The 14,917-nt window shown below is 43.2% G+C and overlaps 1 protein-coding gene across 12 annotated transcripts in view; it reads right to left on the bottom strand.

The window, feature by feature from the left end:
* Positions 1–14,917, bottom strand: part of AAK1 (AP2 associated kinase 1) — an 88,368-nt gene that overhangs the window by 36,624 nt on the left and 36,827 nt on the right. For all 12 annotated transcript variants that reach the window (XM_040538261.1, XM_040538262.1, XM_040538263.1 and 9 more), the window contains exons 6-13: positions 10,699–10,820; positions 8,417–8,498; positions 5,849–5,981; positions 4,764–4,867; positions 3,790–3,869; positions 2,150–2,304; positions 1,780–2,054; positions 716–931 (exon numbers count right to left, since the gene is read on the bottom strand). In XM_040538261.1, coding sequence (XP_040394195.1) covers positions 716–931; positions 1,780–2,054; positions 2,150–2,304; positions 3,790–3,869; positions 4,764–4,867; positions 5,849–5,981; positions 8,417–8,498; positions 10,699–10,820 — 1,167 coding nt within the window. The remainder of the gene's footprint in view (positions 1–715; positions 932–1,779; positions 2,055–2,149; positions 2,305–3,789; positions 3,870–4,763; positions 4,868–5,848; positions 5,982–8,416; positions 8,499–10,698; positions 10,821–14,917) is intronic.

Raw genomic sequence — 14,917 nt, forward strand, 5'->3', positions numbered from 1 at the left:
TCTTCTGCTCAGAGAGTCTGCTCTTTTAGAGATGATATCCTACTATTTTTTTAAAATGACCCAACCACCACTCTTCTTACTGCTACTGGAGTAGAAGTCTCCAGATGCACCTATTATGATGAGTCTTCTGGGGGTGGAGGGGATGAGGCTAATTTCAGTCCAGCTGATTTAATAAAATAAGGAATATTTTTGTGCTAGTGAATCAGAGCAAAATTCTTTAGAGATGCGCTTCAGTACTACATGTCAGGCATTTCTCCCTTAAAAGGAACAGGGCAATAATGGGCTTCATCCAAAATCTGTCCAGAGTTACTGACAACTCACTCAGATTTTAACAGACTGACTTGCCCCAGGTCATTCAGCACATCAGTAAGAAGACCAGGAACACAACAACTCCTATCTCATCAGCTGCTAACACGCAGCTCAGTGCTGAAAGTTAATATAAAAGTGCACGTGTGAATATGACAAAGCCTTAAGACAACACAGAAAGAGCGAGACGAGGAAGGTTTCCCCGGCTTTGCTCAGGTCACTTGCTTAGAGTTTTACTAGTCAAATTAGTTCATGATGTCACTTCAAAAGAAGCATACCCGAGATGAATTGGGTCCTGAATGACTGGCAACTCAGGAAGCAAGCAAGAAAACACTGATCCTTAGTTTGGACTCAAATATTGCATAGCTGAAGGTCATCAGATACTGTTTGCTTCCTGCCAGGCTCTTACCACTTGTTCCTGCTGTGGCGTTGGCTGGGCCGCACTTTGCTGGGTCTGTGGAGGTGCTGGAGTCTGTTGCTTTTGCTGAACTGCTGCTACTGCTGTCTTCTGCTGCATTGCTGCCTGCTGGGCCATCATCTGCTGCTGCTGTTGTTGTTGCTGCTGCTGGTAGTAGTTCTGCATCAGCTGCTGCTGTGCTGGTGCTCCTTGCTGCATCACTGGGAACTGGGAAACAACCAGTTGAGACACTTGTTGCTAAGCTGGGAACTGGGGTGCCATCACCAGAACTCAGGGGCCAGCCATAGGACTGGGTAAAGCCACTGCAAGTGGCAAAGCAGTAAAAGGTTGTGATGGATTGAAGGCCACCTGCAGAGGAGTGGTGGAAAATAGCCTTCTTGGTAGATCCTTTCTGTGTTACACCTGTCTGTAGTGGGCTCCCATGGCACACTGTTCTGCGGTGTTCTTTTCCCATTTTTGTTTATTCCAAACCTTTCTCCAGGACAGCAAGATTCACCACCCCTTTGCTTCCATTGTTAAATATGCTTTAGCAGTGATCTGTGCTGCTATAAACACTTCAGATAAGCACGCAACTCTTACCTGGACAAATCCTACGCAATGGGATTTGTCTAACACACAACGTTTTCACAGGCCTCCCTAACACCACCATCTACCACACAAACAGACCTGACCATTAAAAAGGAATGCCAGGTTTCTTATATCACAAAGAGCAGAAAAGAAATTGTACACCTCTGCTCATCAGTTAAGTGCTGACCTCAAGACTTTGAAATACTTTGAGCTATAAAAGAAGCAGTGCTGGCTAAGGTTTTATATATGTTCATGATAAAAATATCTCAAGGCCTTCTACACTAACAATTAAAAATGCCAACCTTGTTTAAGCAAGGAAAATCTTGCTGGAGAACTGGAGATGCATTGGAAAACACCTAAAAACTATGTATAAAACTACTCCCCAAAACACAAAACAAAAGTAGAGGACCTGATATAAATGCAAAGATGTGATCCTGCAGGCCTTTAGCATAGGAATAATGCAACAAACATGGTCATGCTTTTTTCACCTGCTGAGCTTGCATCATCTGCTGCTGCTGGTAATATGCAGCCTGTTGCTGCTGCTGCTGCAGTAGCTGCTGCTTCAAGAAAAGCTGCTGTTGGTGTTGAGGTGTGGCTTGTGGCTGAGCAGAAGGGACCTGGGGCTGTGCCTGTGATGCCTGCTGGGGAGCTGGAGCTTGTTTGGCTTGTGGCTGTGCCGGAGTCTGTTGAGGTGCTGCTTTTTGCTGGGGAACACTTGCAGGGAGGGAAGGCTGACCACTGCCCAAGGCAGCAGGCCCTGCAACTGATAGAAGAAACAGATCCATCGGAGAGATCAGCACCACATCGCAGCCATACACAGTGCCTGTCAGGAAGGTATTGCACATACAAGAGTCTCACCTTGTGGCTGAATTGCTGCTTGGCTTGTGGGTCTCTTTCTAGGCGTGAGGGCTGGCTGAATGGGTAAAATTCCAGGGTTGGGTTGTGTCTGTCCTGCTTTAGGTCTCTGGCGGGGTGCTATGGACGTCTCTGTCGTAGGAATGGGATCTGTCAACCTACAAAACAATGTAACAATTAAAATGAGAAAAACACCAGCTGGAGCAGTAAAAGGAGTCCTTGTTAGCCTGAGAGCTGTTACAAGCAGCACACAGTATGGGATAAAAACTCATCCATACTTCAGCTGTAAAGGTGATAAAATGATAAAGGTGAAACTCTTAGACGCATCCAGATACACCGGTCAACCCCTTCCACAAAACTGGAAGCACAGTAAAACTTAATGTGTGCATTCACAACAGTTAATCCAACACAATCATTTTAATGATTTTGCCCATTGCGGTATCTTCTCCCAGTGGACAGTGGGAACTTGTCAAAAACACTCAACTCAAATATTTGCTACTACGTACTGTTTAAAGCCACTTAGAGTTACAGATGAGCAGATGATGGTTATAATAAGTACGCTTAAGAGCAGCTGGTACCTTTGGGCAGAGTTGTCTGAATTGGCATCTTTAGAAATACCTTAACTTTAGCACATCTATCCCAGAATCAGGTCACTGGACCTCCTCTGATCCTTGCTCAACGTTTATTGTCCTCCGACAATAGACTGCAATAGAGCCAAGAAGCCAGGTATTATTGTCCCCTTCTGTGTCTATGTTTCTTTGTTAGATAACAAGTTGTTCTACCAACGTGAGGGTAGCCATGTTCAATTTTAAAAAGAAACAAAGCAAACTCCTGGGCCTGACGGACAGGAGAAGAGATGCTCTATTTCAGAGTGTGAAGAAAAACATTTTTGGAGTGCCCGCTACTGTCATGCTTTGCAGTAAAATAAGGTGTAAGTTTTGTCCAACAAAATTTATACGTCTCATTACAATATCATAAGCAGAACAAGCAGCAGCAGGAGAGAAGAACCACCACAGCAGTACAGTGGTTTCCCCACTAATTAGGCTCCTCAGATGGAGGTTGCCTGGGCTCCCCCTATAACCACTGAAGAAATTATATGACTCATGCAGAAATCACAGCAATTGCACACAGTAATTACTGGGTCAGGTTATCATCTGCTGAGGGTCAAACTCAAACAGCAGTAGTCCTTGATGCGGTTTCTCAGAAGACTTGCATTCTTTGGGCCAGTTCCAGGCCCACTGCAGGATAGCTGCAGTCTTTCTCCTGACTTTGCTCTTAGGTACTCTGGGTACTTACTGCCTTAAACGAATCTGTTGTGTCATCCATCCTAAGTGCCTGATGGCAGCACTTGAAGTTCATGCAATGCCTTCGGTACAAAAAGTCTAGCTGTTGAGTCATGCTGAGTATCGCCCAAGTCCCCTGTTCTCAGGCACGCAAATTTCCAGTATCTGCATTTTCTATCTTTCAGATCAATGGATATTTACATCGTTGAAGCAGAAGCCTCGGGACTGCAGTGTTTGTCTCAACGTAAAAATGTAAACTCACAAGGAAGCAGCTAAATATACCAAGTGTCTTTTCTAATAAAAAGCAAAAGACAGCATATAGTAAAAAGAGAGCACTGCGCATAATAAAGATGCAGTTACCTGGCCTTGGGTTGACTCTTCTTTGCAGCAGCTTCACTTGCTTTGACTGGGTCTGGGAGCTTAGCAGGGATTGGAGAGTTCTGCAGATCCCAAAAATACTAGGTTTAGCGCTTTAAGGGCAAAAAAACAGCCAGAAATCATTTGCAAAATCACTACTCTGAAGCATGGAGATTGCAGGATCCCCATAGCAGCTATTCCTCATGCTGGACATAAGACAAACCCTTGCTGTTTGGGAGAGGGAAAAATTCAGTTCAGCTTTTTGACAATCTACTATCCGTGGAATCTGAACACAAAGCTTTATAGTATGTCCTGGGTGTTTTACAAGACAACCTGGGAACAATGGCAGCAATAGTTATTAATACAGCTATAAAAACAAGCATAATTACAATGCTTTGTTCATAAAGATCATAAATAACCAACTGGACACGTGGAAAAAAATATAGGTTTCTTCTCATCTGGAAAGAACAAAATAAGATCTCATGTCACAGATATACATAACACTGAAAAAAAACTTGTCATTTTTCAATTGAAGTCTGTAAAGATAGGTGAAGAAGAAGCAGATGGTTGTGTAAGGTCTGATGTGGTTCAAATGCAAGTTGACTATTCTCAGCCAGACAGCAGACAAAATCACTATGTTTAAAACCAACTGCAGTGCAAATTACACACGCTATGATGAGTTTGCCTGGAAATCAAATTGGTTTCACAAGCATGGCCTAATTTTCCATGTTCACATGCAAAAGGTCTCTTGGTTGGCCTCACGCTGTTAACTGGGTGAGGAAGCAAATTGGAGACAGACAGAAATAAGAAACAACAACAACAACAACAAAACAACAGCGCTGCTAATCACAAAAAATGAAATAGTCTCCTGACTAGAGACCAGGGGAATAATATGGCAATATCCTCGATATTTAGCAATTGTCATCCCCAGCCTCCCTACACAAAGCCCTACATCAGTCCACTCCTTTGCTACTCACCTGGACGTTCTGGACCGGGCATTCCTTCTTTGCCAATTTGAATGCAAAGTAGGAGACCTGATAAATATCAGGTCTCTTATCAGGGTCTGGTTCAAGCATATACCCTTTAAAAGATAAAGATGTTAACATCAGAGCAGTAGAACAGATTCGCAGTCAGAGCTACAGCTGTAGCATAAGCAGATGCTAACAGGGTGCCTTGCCTCTTTCAACGCACCCATTCAATGGTCAGCAGGACCGAGCTTATCATCAGGGTCAGCTGAGAAAGGGCCAGCCCGGATGGACCAAGAAATATTTTCCAACACTGCTATGCATAATTTCATAGCTGCTATTGAAAGCTCGAAGCAAGGAGGGGGAAAAGCAGCCCTGCTTGGTCAGGGAATAGTGTTGGTTTTGACCTCTGCGTTTCCAAGTGAACACACAGGAAAAGAGCTTGATCCAACCCTGGTGTGTCAGTGGGGCATACCATTGCCTTTGCATAAGGCAAAAAAATACCAGGCTGCTTTGAAAACACATCCAATTCTGTTACTCAAGATTATAGCTAAAAAAAAAAATCATAAAAAAAAAAATCAAACGCTGTACTAAAAACAAGAGAGCTGCCCCAGCTTTGCCAAGAGTAATGCATTGTACCCTTAATTACACATTCACTCTAGGCAGTAGGTTATTTATAAATCAGTTCTGTTTCTCAATTCACAGAAGACGAATTCTTATCGCTAGTCTAAGTCACTGTGGTTCTTTTCAGTTCCTTATCCAAACAGATTTATTACTGGAGAAATACATTTCTGCATAAATAGGCTTATTGTGCAAGTTTCTGTAGACTCTTAAACTAAGTGGTTGCCTGTTTTCCTTCCTTCTCAGAGTTCACTACAGCCCAGCCAAATAGAAATCTTTGTTGTAACTGTCTTTTGAAGAATCATCTCCCAAGCTACTAGAAGATGATTTTATCCATCCCTGTGTGCAAGCAAGCCTCTTACAAGATGAGCAACACCAACTGTTTTGCTGTGGGAGCAGGGAATATAAAAACAAAATGCTATTTTTTTTCAAAGCTCCGTAGAAGTAGATTATGCCACTGTCAGAGACACACTCACGGATGAGGCAGTGCATGTCTTGCGAATGCCGAGAATTATCTGGAATGGTGAAATTGCCATCACAGATTGCCACCTGACTCTCCCCAAACGGCAAGGTGAAGTAACACAACTTATACAGCAAACAGCCGAGTGCCTAAAGAGGGAGAACAGAGCAGGTGATTTAACAAACTGAAGCAAAGCAGGGAATCACACAACTCACAGACCATTGAAGATAATAGGGAAAAAGTACTCTAGCTTGTTCAATCACAGTGGTCCTGCATGACCTCAGGCCTACATTTTAACATCCCTCTGGTTGACTGAAAACGTAGTTATATGAGAAGATACATACATGAAGAGCTCTCCCTCACTAACCTGAGATACCACAGGCAGTGGGGATCAGATGAGTAGCACCACACACAACCCACAGTTCCACATAGCACTGTGCATAGTGCAACCCTTCTCAATTAAACTGGCAAAGCCTGAGGCGTACTAACAACAGGACAGAAGCAGGTATAAAGCAAGATCTCCAAATCTACACAGACTTTACACTGGTATATGTTACTACACATAGGTACACAGAAGAATTTTTTTCTACTCTCAACATATCAACAGTAAAAAAGCAAAGTTAATAGCAAAAATAAATGTCATCCATCATCCTTAATACTTTTATTCTGACAAAAAAAAAATACTGGTTACCAAGTGAAGGGATGCAAGACACGGACTCCTGATGGCTCTTGAACAGGAGACCTTTATTGCCCTTTTTCACTACTACATATACTTTCCCTGTAGCCCCATGCACTGTCCACGCGCCCGAATCTGTCATACAATTGGTTAGAGACCCTCAGACACGTGCCTGGAGCCAGCCAGCAATTGCCCACTGCCCAAAGCTCATCTTTAACACTGTAGCCAAGTTACTTTATCTCGACCTTGCTCGAGTTTTTGGTTGTACCGCTGTTTTCCTCATTATCTCTAACTCAGGGACGTGTGAAACAGCACAAAGCTCTCTGCAAATTCTTTTCCCACAACCAAGCTTAAGCTGTACCAGTTCACACAACCTTTCAACCATTACGATTGTGTACCAGAGAGGTATACAGATATGTCTGCAGGCTGCTAGGTTCTATCATTGTTCCATCTATTCAAGGCTGCTTTTGACAGCAAGGAGAACCAGCTATCTGAAAATAAAATGGAAAATTTGTACAAATGGCTAATTTTGAAACACTGCCACCATCCCAAAGAGGAGAGGGGGAACACGTTTCCTAATCCTAAGCAACTCATCATCTGCTTGTATTTTTTGTCATAGGATTTCACAATTAAATTGCACTCGTTTAAAATAACCTCAATGAAATTTGAGGAAAGAGAGATTACAAGCAGGACAGCCACTGCAATAGGCCCTAAAGTTGAGGCCCCACTGTGCGCAACACTGCGGGCTTGTTTGGAAACACTCTGCAGGTCACTTGAAGAGAATTCCTTCCACATCAGGAAGAGGAGGACAGTTCGAGCATCTGCATCTCTACCCCTCCCCATTATCACAAGGAGCGCAAACCCTGGGTTCTCCTCTAGCTGCCCCTGAGGCCCTGACAATCTTTTCACAGTGTTACAGCTGTGACCTCCCCTCTCCAGGTCTCAGCAAGGCAAGTGACCCGACACTGGTACAGGGCCCGGTTCCACAAACCTCCTGCTGAACTCAGCAGTGCAAGAGCCCCATAGGAGCTGCTACATTCCTGACTCTTGGCTGAGCTCACAGATAGGATGGAGGACTCTTCCCAGCAAATGCCATGCCAGCAATTTTGCCTCTTGCATATGCAGACACACAACTATCGAGGACACATTAAACCTCTCCTTATACTGCTTCCGCTTTGTTATTTCCCAGCTCAGGGCTTTAGAAACTATACAAACACACTCTGAAATAGCATTTTAAACAAAAAACTCTTTTGCTGACTTGCCACTACACTAGAGACAGCACAGATTTTTTTCCACCTCCATCACAACTAAAAGCAAGCCTACCCTCCTTGACTAGGTTATCCAGTAATTTAACCAGTAATCCAGGTGCACTTTGCTTTCAACATGAACACCACAGCAAGGCTGCACTAATCATTAGAAACAGCAGTGCAAAAGCTTGGTCTTTGGCCAGGTTTGACAATGCTGAGCTGCATTACACTGTCCAGGAGAAGCATACTGTTATTTCTTGGGGAAGGTCTATTTTCTCCATTTTCTATCTTCTGATGACCAGTGACTTTAATTTCACGTGACTGCCCAACCAAGGCACAAGAAGTCACAAGACCCTGAATTTTCTGTTTTAACTGTTTTATGACACAAAATCAGGTTTGCATTGTTCAACCCTGATATTTCATACATCTCTATATAAAAACCACATGCAAGACAGCATGCAAAGAACCAATCGTGTTTTATCCACAAACCAGACCGTTTAGCAGTAACTTATCAGAAGTGTCAAGCAGAGGAACTCTTTATTCAGGAACTGTCCGGTCTTTTATGAAAACTAGGTTAGTCCAAGCCAGAAAGTTACTCTGTCATTATGATAAGGAAATCAAGCTGCAGCCTGATTTTATGTTAACTGGGTTTTATACATACCCATATGTCTGCTTTTGTAGTAATAAGTTTGCCACTATACAGGTTGACCATTTCTGGTGCTCTGTAGGATAACGTAGTGTACCTGTAGAAAAAAGATCCATCAGTGAGTTCAAAATTGATAGCAGAAGCATTTCCATTACCCCACATTTTAAAATAGTTCAAAATTCATTCTTTCCCTATTTGTTTTAGGGCAAATACTAAACATAAATGATTTATTTTTTTTAATCAATAACAGCTTCTGCTGCATGCCTCTAACTAGAAAATATTGACCACTGCAAACCACCCTGGGAAACCAAAGCAATAGCCAAGATCCTTTCAATAGTAAGAAATTTACTCACAAAACAGGACAGTCATTTTAAGAACTAAACCAGAAACTTTCAAGTATTCAGAATATTAACAAAGTCAGTAGTCAAATGTCCTCTGCGGGGCTTTGGCCAACCTACAAATATTGTAACTGGATACATGGCTCCTAATAAGTAGACTTCCATACCAGGATTCCTAATTGGAGTCATTATGGACACAGGAAAGGTTATTTTGGAGCTCAAACTGGAACTAGAGTCTGCCACATTTTAGCAAGTTACTAGAGCTATAAAAGATAGAGACAGTATGAGATTCTTACAGACCTACTGGTAGGAAGAAACCTTGTAATTTCTGCAGTAGCACCTTCCATACTATTTGTCATGATCACAAGAAAGCATTGCTAAGGGCAAAGTTTTTGTAGGCTTGTTAATAAGCATACAAATATGGCATTCCGAAGGGACTGCAAAGCGAGACTAAGAGAGCTCTGAAAACTTCAGTCAAGCACGTCTAGGAAATCCATGCACTTATAATTGAATCCTAACAAAAAGGAAGCATTTGCACACATTTGTAACACACTGCTTTCTAGCCGGAGCATTGCACTAACAGTGCTGGAAAGTACGCAGTAGAGATGCTCTTAACCCGGCCAAGTGCCGGGTCCTGCACCTGGGGCGCAACAACCCCAAGCAGCGCTACAGGCTGGGAGATGAGTGGCTGGAAAGCTGCCTGGCCAAGAAGGACCTGGGAGTACTGGTTGATAGTCGGCTGAATATGAGCCAGCAGTGTGCTCAGGTGGCCAAGAAGGCCAACAGCATCCTGGCTTGCATAAGGAGCAGTGTGGCCAGCAGGTCTAAGGAGGTGATTGTCCCCCTGTACTCGGCTCTGGTGAGGCCGCACCTTGAGTACTGTGTTCAGTTTTGGGCCCCTCGCTACAAGAAGGACATGGAGGTGCTCGAGAGAGTCCAGAGAAGGGCAACGAAGCTGGTGAGGGGTCTGGAGAACAAGTCTTATGAGGAGCGGCTGAGGGAGCTGGGGTTGTTTAGCCTGGAGAAGAGGAGGCTCAGGGGAGACCTCATCACTCTCTATAGGTACCTTAAAGGAGGCTGTAGAGAGGTGGGGGTTGGTCTATTCTCCCATGTGCCTGGTGACAGGACGAGGGGGAATGGGCTAAAGTTGCGCCAGGGGAGGTTTAGGTTGGATATTAGGAAGAACTTCTTTACCGAAAGGGTTGTTAGGCATTGGAATGGGCTGCCCAGGGAGGTGGTTGAGTCGCCATCCCTGGAGGTCTTTAAAAGACGTTTAGATGTAGCCCTTAGTGATATGGTTTAGTGGAGGACTTGTTAGTGTTAGGGCAGAGGTTGGACTAGATGATCTTGGAGGTCTCTTCCAACCTAGACGATTCTGTGATTCTGTGATTCTGTGTGATTAAAACTAAAGCAAGAGCAAGGACATGGCATCGGGTCCATCCCTGATCTAGGCCCTATCGGACTATGAGTTGAGTTCCCTTTTTAAAAGCATATCTATGCATACCTCACTGTAACCACTCTATCTGAGCCAAATTAAACACCTCAAGATCCATCCACTTTCTACAGAGAGTTGAGAAATTGGGCCATGTCACTGCGGGGTTTTAACATGAGCAGCCCATGGAGGGCAGGCATTTTGTCATTTGCTATCTTTGCAGCTCAAAGAAACCAAGATAGATGAGGGACAGAGCCAGACTGATTCCACATGTAACCAAGCACATCACTACCTTATCAAGGTGGGCAACTTCCCTGCATTGTTACACTCAGCCTTTCAGGTGTAGAGCAATTACATCAAGCTCAGAGCTTTATTGTTTCACCTTTCCCCGGCCCTTATTTATCTCTAGCAGGTCTCTCTATGCAGCAGCATCCAACCTGCTGCAACAGGCATGAGTAAAATCTAGTCCCAGTACACGGAAAAATTACCCTTCAAATTACATCCAAGCTGATAAAAAAAACACTTACTTTTTGATCTCCTCCTCTACCGCATTCACCCCTTCTGTTTGAGGGTTCTGGAATTTGTTAGTGGCACTTCCAAAGTCACACAGGACATAGTGGCCACGATCATGCAGCAGGATATTTTCAACCTATAAGCATTGCAGACACATAAAAAACACTCCATTAGACAAAAAACAAAAACAAAAAAACCCACTTGTTTTCTTTAGATGACCCAGGATTTTTAGTGCCTGAAAACATATCAGACATGTCAGACAAACGCATAACATGACAGCAAAGAAAATATGCATCAAAACTATCACACCTCCTAAAATAGAAGTCAAATCACAGAAGCATAGTTGTAACGCTGCCTTCCATTCTGCCACATTTCCTTTCTCCTTCTCTTTCATTCTCCTTCTGCAAACACATCACCCTGCCTCTTTTAAGACTACTGCATGCTTCAGGATAAGAACTGCATGTTTCAGTGTCTTCAGTGCCCAACTTCCCTCAGCCAATACAATGCACAGTCTGCAATCTCAATTTGGGACAGCTAATACAAGCTCTCCACAGCTTTATAATGAACTACACCCCTCGCTGTCTAGTGGAGAAGAAAGGATAATAATGGATGACAACACACAATTCCATACAACTCCATTTTTTTCCCTGCAGTTCACTTGTCACTTAGGGATTTATTTATAACAAACTTAACCTTATGCTCACACTTCAGCTGCTTTTTATCGCATTGGATACCCCACAGTCCCTAAACAGTGATTGCATCAACAGAGGTTCCTCCAGGATGCTGAAAATATGACCCCGTTCCTTGAAATATTATTTGCCAGTTTGAATCAAGCACCAGTACACTGAAACAAGTACCTCTGGTAGCTGAAAATCAGTGGAGTCATTGCCTTTCTCCTAAATACTTTCCCTTAATCATGCATTAACAAAAATCTGCCGTGTATCCACCTAAGAAAGCAATCCAAATGTTATGATACTGACACAAGGCATGGAAAACCTGGGTTCAGTTCTTTGCTTTGGCAAATCAACCCTACATTCCAGTTTCTCATCTATACAGTAGCATTAACATCATGTTCTCTCAGGGGAATATTGAAAAAAAAACTTTAAAAATTGTCTAAGTCAAAGCCAAATGCTGAGATACAACAAGAAAACATACCGATTGTATATTAAAAACAAAAAAAAACACCAACAACAAAAAGCATCACATAAGTAGTCACTAACAAAATCTTTTTGAAATAGACTTCCCCATCAAGGACCATTTTTACAAAAAGGAAAGAAAATGAAGGAGTCAGCCTTTTAAGCATCAGAAAACCCAGCCAAATTAGAGCAGCTGAGGGGAAAAATGCTGGCTCGAAACCAAGGGTTAAACAAAACCCCTTCCCCTCTCTGCCATCCATCTGCTTTGAACAAACCATTGCGCACAGATGTTCTCCCTAGCAGATCAACACTGACAGCGTTATTCCCCATTCCCTTCAAACACGCTGCAAACATTTCCAGAAGATTCCTTGTGCTTTATCTGACTGAAAAGTCTGACATGACTTCTCATTGCAAGTTTTATTAAAAAATTAGCACTAGCAAGCAGGCTTGATCAGTAACTAACAGAGAAGAAAACAACAAAACCCAAGAACCACTAAACCAGCAGAGCAGAGTACCTGAATTACTGCTACAGGCTGCCAGGCCAGAGGAGCCTGTCTGTTACAAACAAGACGGAGGTGCCTCTTTCCAGTCAAAGACCCGGAAAGCTGTCCAATTTTCAGCACTTCTGAGTGCTTACAACTCCAGCTGTGGTCTTGAATGTGCCTGACACATACAAAATCAGATTTGGACTCCAAATAAAAATCTGCAAGGGAAAGCTATGAGTCGCCTTAAGTTCTGTTAGCTACAAAACGTAATTAGTTTTCGTCATCACTCTCTGAAACAAATGCTAACCTGTGCTAAAACTAAGTGGTAAAAGACACTGCATAGCCCCAGACTGGCAAGGGATAAGACTTTCTTCAACCAGCAAAATCAACTCACTTCATCCTCTCATAACCACAACTTCTAAGATGGGTATGTCTAAGGGCAGGTAGTGATTTGGGAGGGTTGCATGACTGAGGTGCCCTTGCCCTTTCTGACTGCTTCCCAGCACCTACAGGTTTGTCTAAAGATGCTTCAGTTTCTCTTCCTCCCCAGCACTATTCACTACTTACTTCCAAAAGCTTATTTAGTATTTCAGAGCAAAAAGATGAATGCAACATGACATCTGTGAGCACTAACTGACTTTGGCCTGTGCTGCGTTTTTAAACATGGTCAATACAAGGGTGTGCCATCAGAGGACCGAGTAATTTTACAGGTCACACGGAACAGAGCTGTCCAAACAAATTCCAAGCAAAGGTTTGTTGGTGGCATCAGGGCAAGACTTGACATTACAAAGGTGCATAATAAAGAAGGCACAGAGATGAGAGCAGCACAGCATAACTGTCTTATCATACCACAGAGAAGTGCAACACTGACAAGATTCCTGATAAAATGAAAACAGAAGAAACTAAATCCTCAGCATAAGAGTACAACATTCTAGTTATTTCAGAAAGTAGAGAAAGCAAAGGAGAAGGGTGTTTTGCTCAACCTCCTCTGGGTTGATTGACATAGGATATTGCTGTATCTCACTGTGTTTCTTTTACAAGAAAAGTCAGCCAGTTATCTACTCCTGGAACCAGACGGTTTCAAACTAGCAGAAGTATCACAGGTAGAAGTAGGAGACCTCTCGCCACAGAAAGCTCAGAGACGTAAAAATTAAGCTGAGCTCTAAGCTGCTGCTTTAAAACAAAGTGAGCTATTGCATATGAGACAGGAAAGACAAGGTTAAATGTGAAACGAGTTATGCAGACAACTGCCACCAGATACCGGGTATTCGTTTAAATCACTACCATTGCCACTAGATAAATTCTTCCACCCCTTCCACCTCACTAAATGCAACTCCCTCCAGGGTCTGACAGTTTTCTCTAGACAGATTCCAACACAGAAGCAAAGGCTGCACAGCCAGGGAAATACAACAGACAGTCAAAAGGTTTGGTCATTTGTTCTTTGCTGTTAAAAAGCCCAAAGCAGAGGCACAGGAAGCATTCTTACTCCAGTGAGAGAGGAACAAAAATAAACTTTAGGTAATGTCCTGCAGCATCAATGGCCTACTAGCCCTGAGGCTGAGGAAAATAGCTGCAAGAACAAGCAAAGGTCAGTACATGATGCAAGCCTACTGCCTTGTTTACACAGCCTGTACAAGGGTCTAACTACAGTAGAGGCACCTGAGAATCTTCCATATTTTATATTTTTTTCAGGAAAATGCAGCATCAGTGTACACCTGTGTTTGTGGCAATCAAAGCACATGAAACTAACCAGCACATCCTGTACAGGACATCACGTAGCTGTAAGCACACAGGGGCACACTGACACACCTCCTGATAGTTAACAGGTCACAAATGAAAACCTTATACGTGAACACAGGGGCCAGGTACCATCTTTTTCATGACAACAGGTCATTCTGCTTCAGGAAAAGCCTGCTGGGTTAACTCAAAATCAAGGTCACAAAGTAATAGAGCTGAATTTGTCTGAAAGGGCTTAAAGACTATTCATGAATCCCTTCTGCTGGCAGATCCTTCAGGGCAAGAACCTCCACTGTTAAGAGTAAAATCAAAGAGCTGGAAGGCAGAAAAGGTCTGTCTACAAAGTCAACGTTTGCCTGTTCTTCAACAGGGTTACATTCACTCCTAAACCACTTACCCAGCAGATGCCTTTCCTTACACTCTGATCATTCACAAACCTTTTATGGCCCTTAATCTCTCTTGGATTTGTGCAGCTCCCCCTTTGTATTCAATTTCAACTCAAAGTCAACACATATCTAAATCATCAATTCCGTGTTAATACTTAGATCCCCAGTTACAACTGGAGCTCCAGAGGTCATCATGACAAGTGGCCAGCAGGTGGAAGGAGGTGATTGTCCCCCTCTGCTCTGCCCTGTGAGGCCTCCCTAGGAGTGCTTCATCCAGGTCTGGGGCCCCCATCACAGGAAGGATGTGGAGCTGTTAGAGCAGGTCCAGAGGAGGACCAAAAAGTTGATCAGAGGGCTGGAGCACCTCTCCTATAAAGAAAGGCTGAGAGAGCTGGGGTTGTTCAGCCTGAAGAGGAGGAAGCTTCAGGGAGACTTCATTGCAGCTTTTCAGTACTTAAAGGGGGCTTATAAAAAAAAAGAAAAAAGAAA

The sequence above is a fragment of the Cygnus olor genome, chromosome 27 (genome assembly GCF_009769625.2).
Source record: "Cygnus olor isolate bCygOlo1 chromosome 27, bCygOlo1.pri.v2, whole genome shotgun sequence".
NCBI classification, from domain to species: domain Eukaryota; kingdom Metazoa; phylum Chordata; class Aves; order Anseriformes; family Anatidae; genus Cygnus; species Cygnus olor.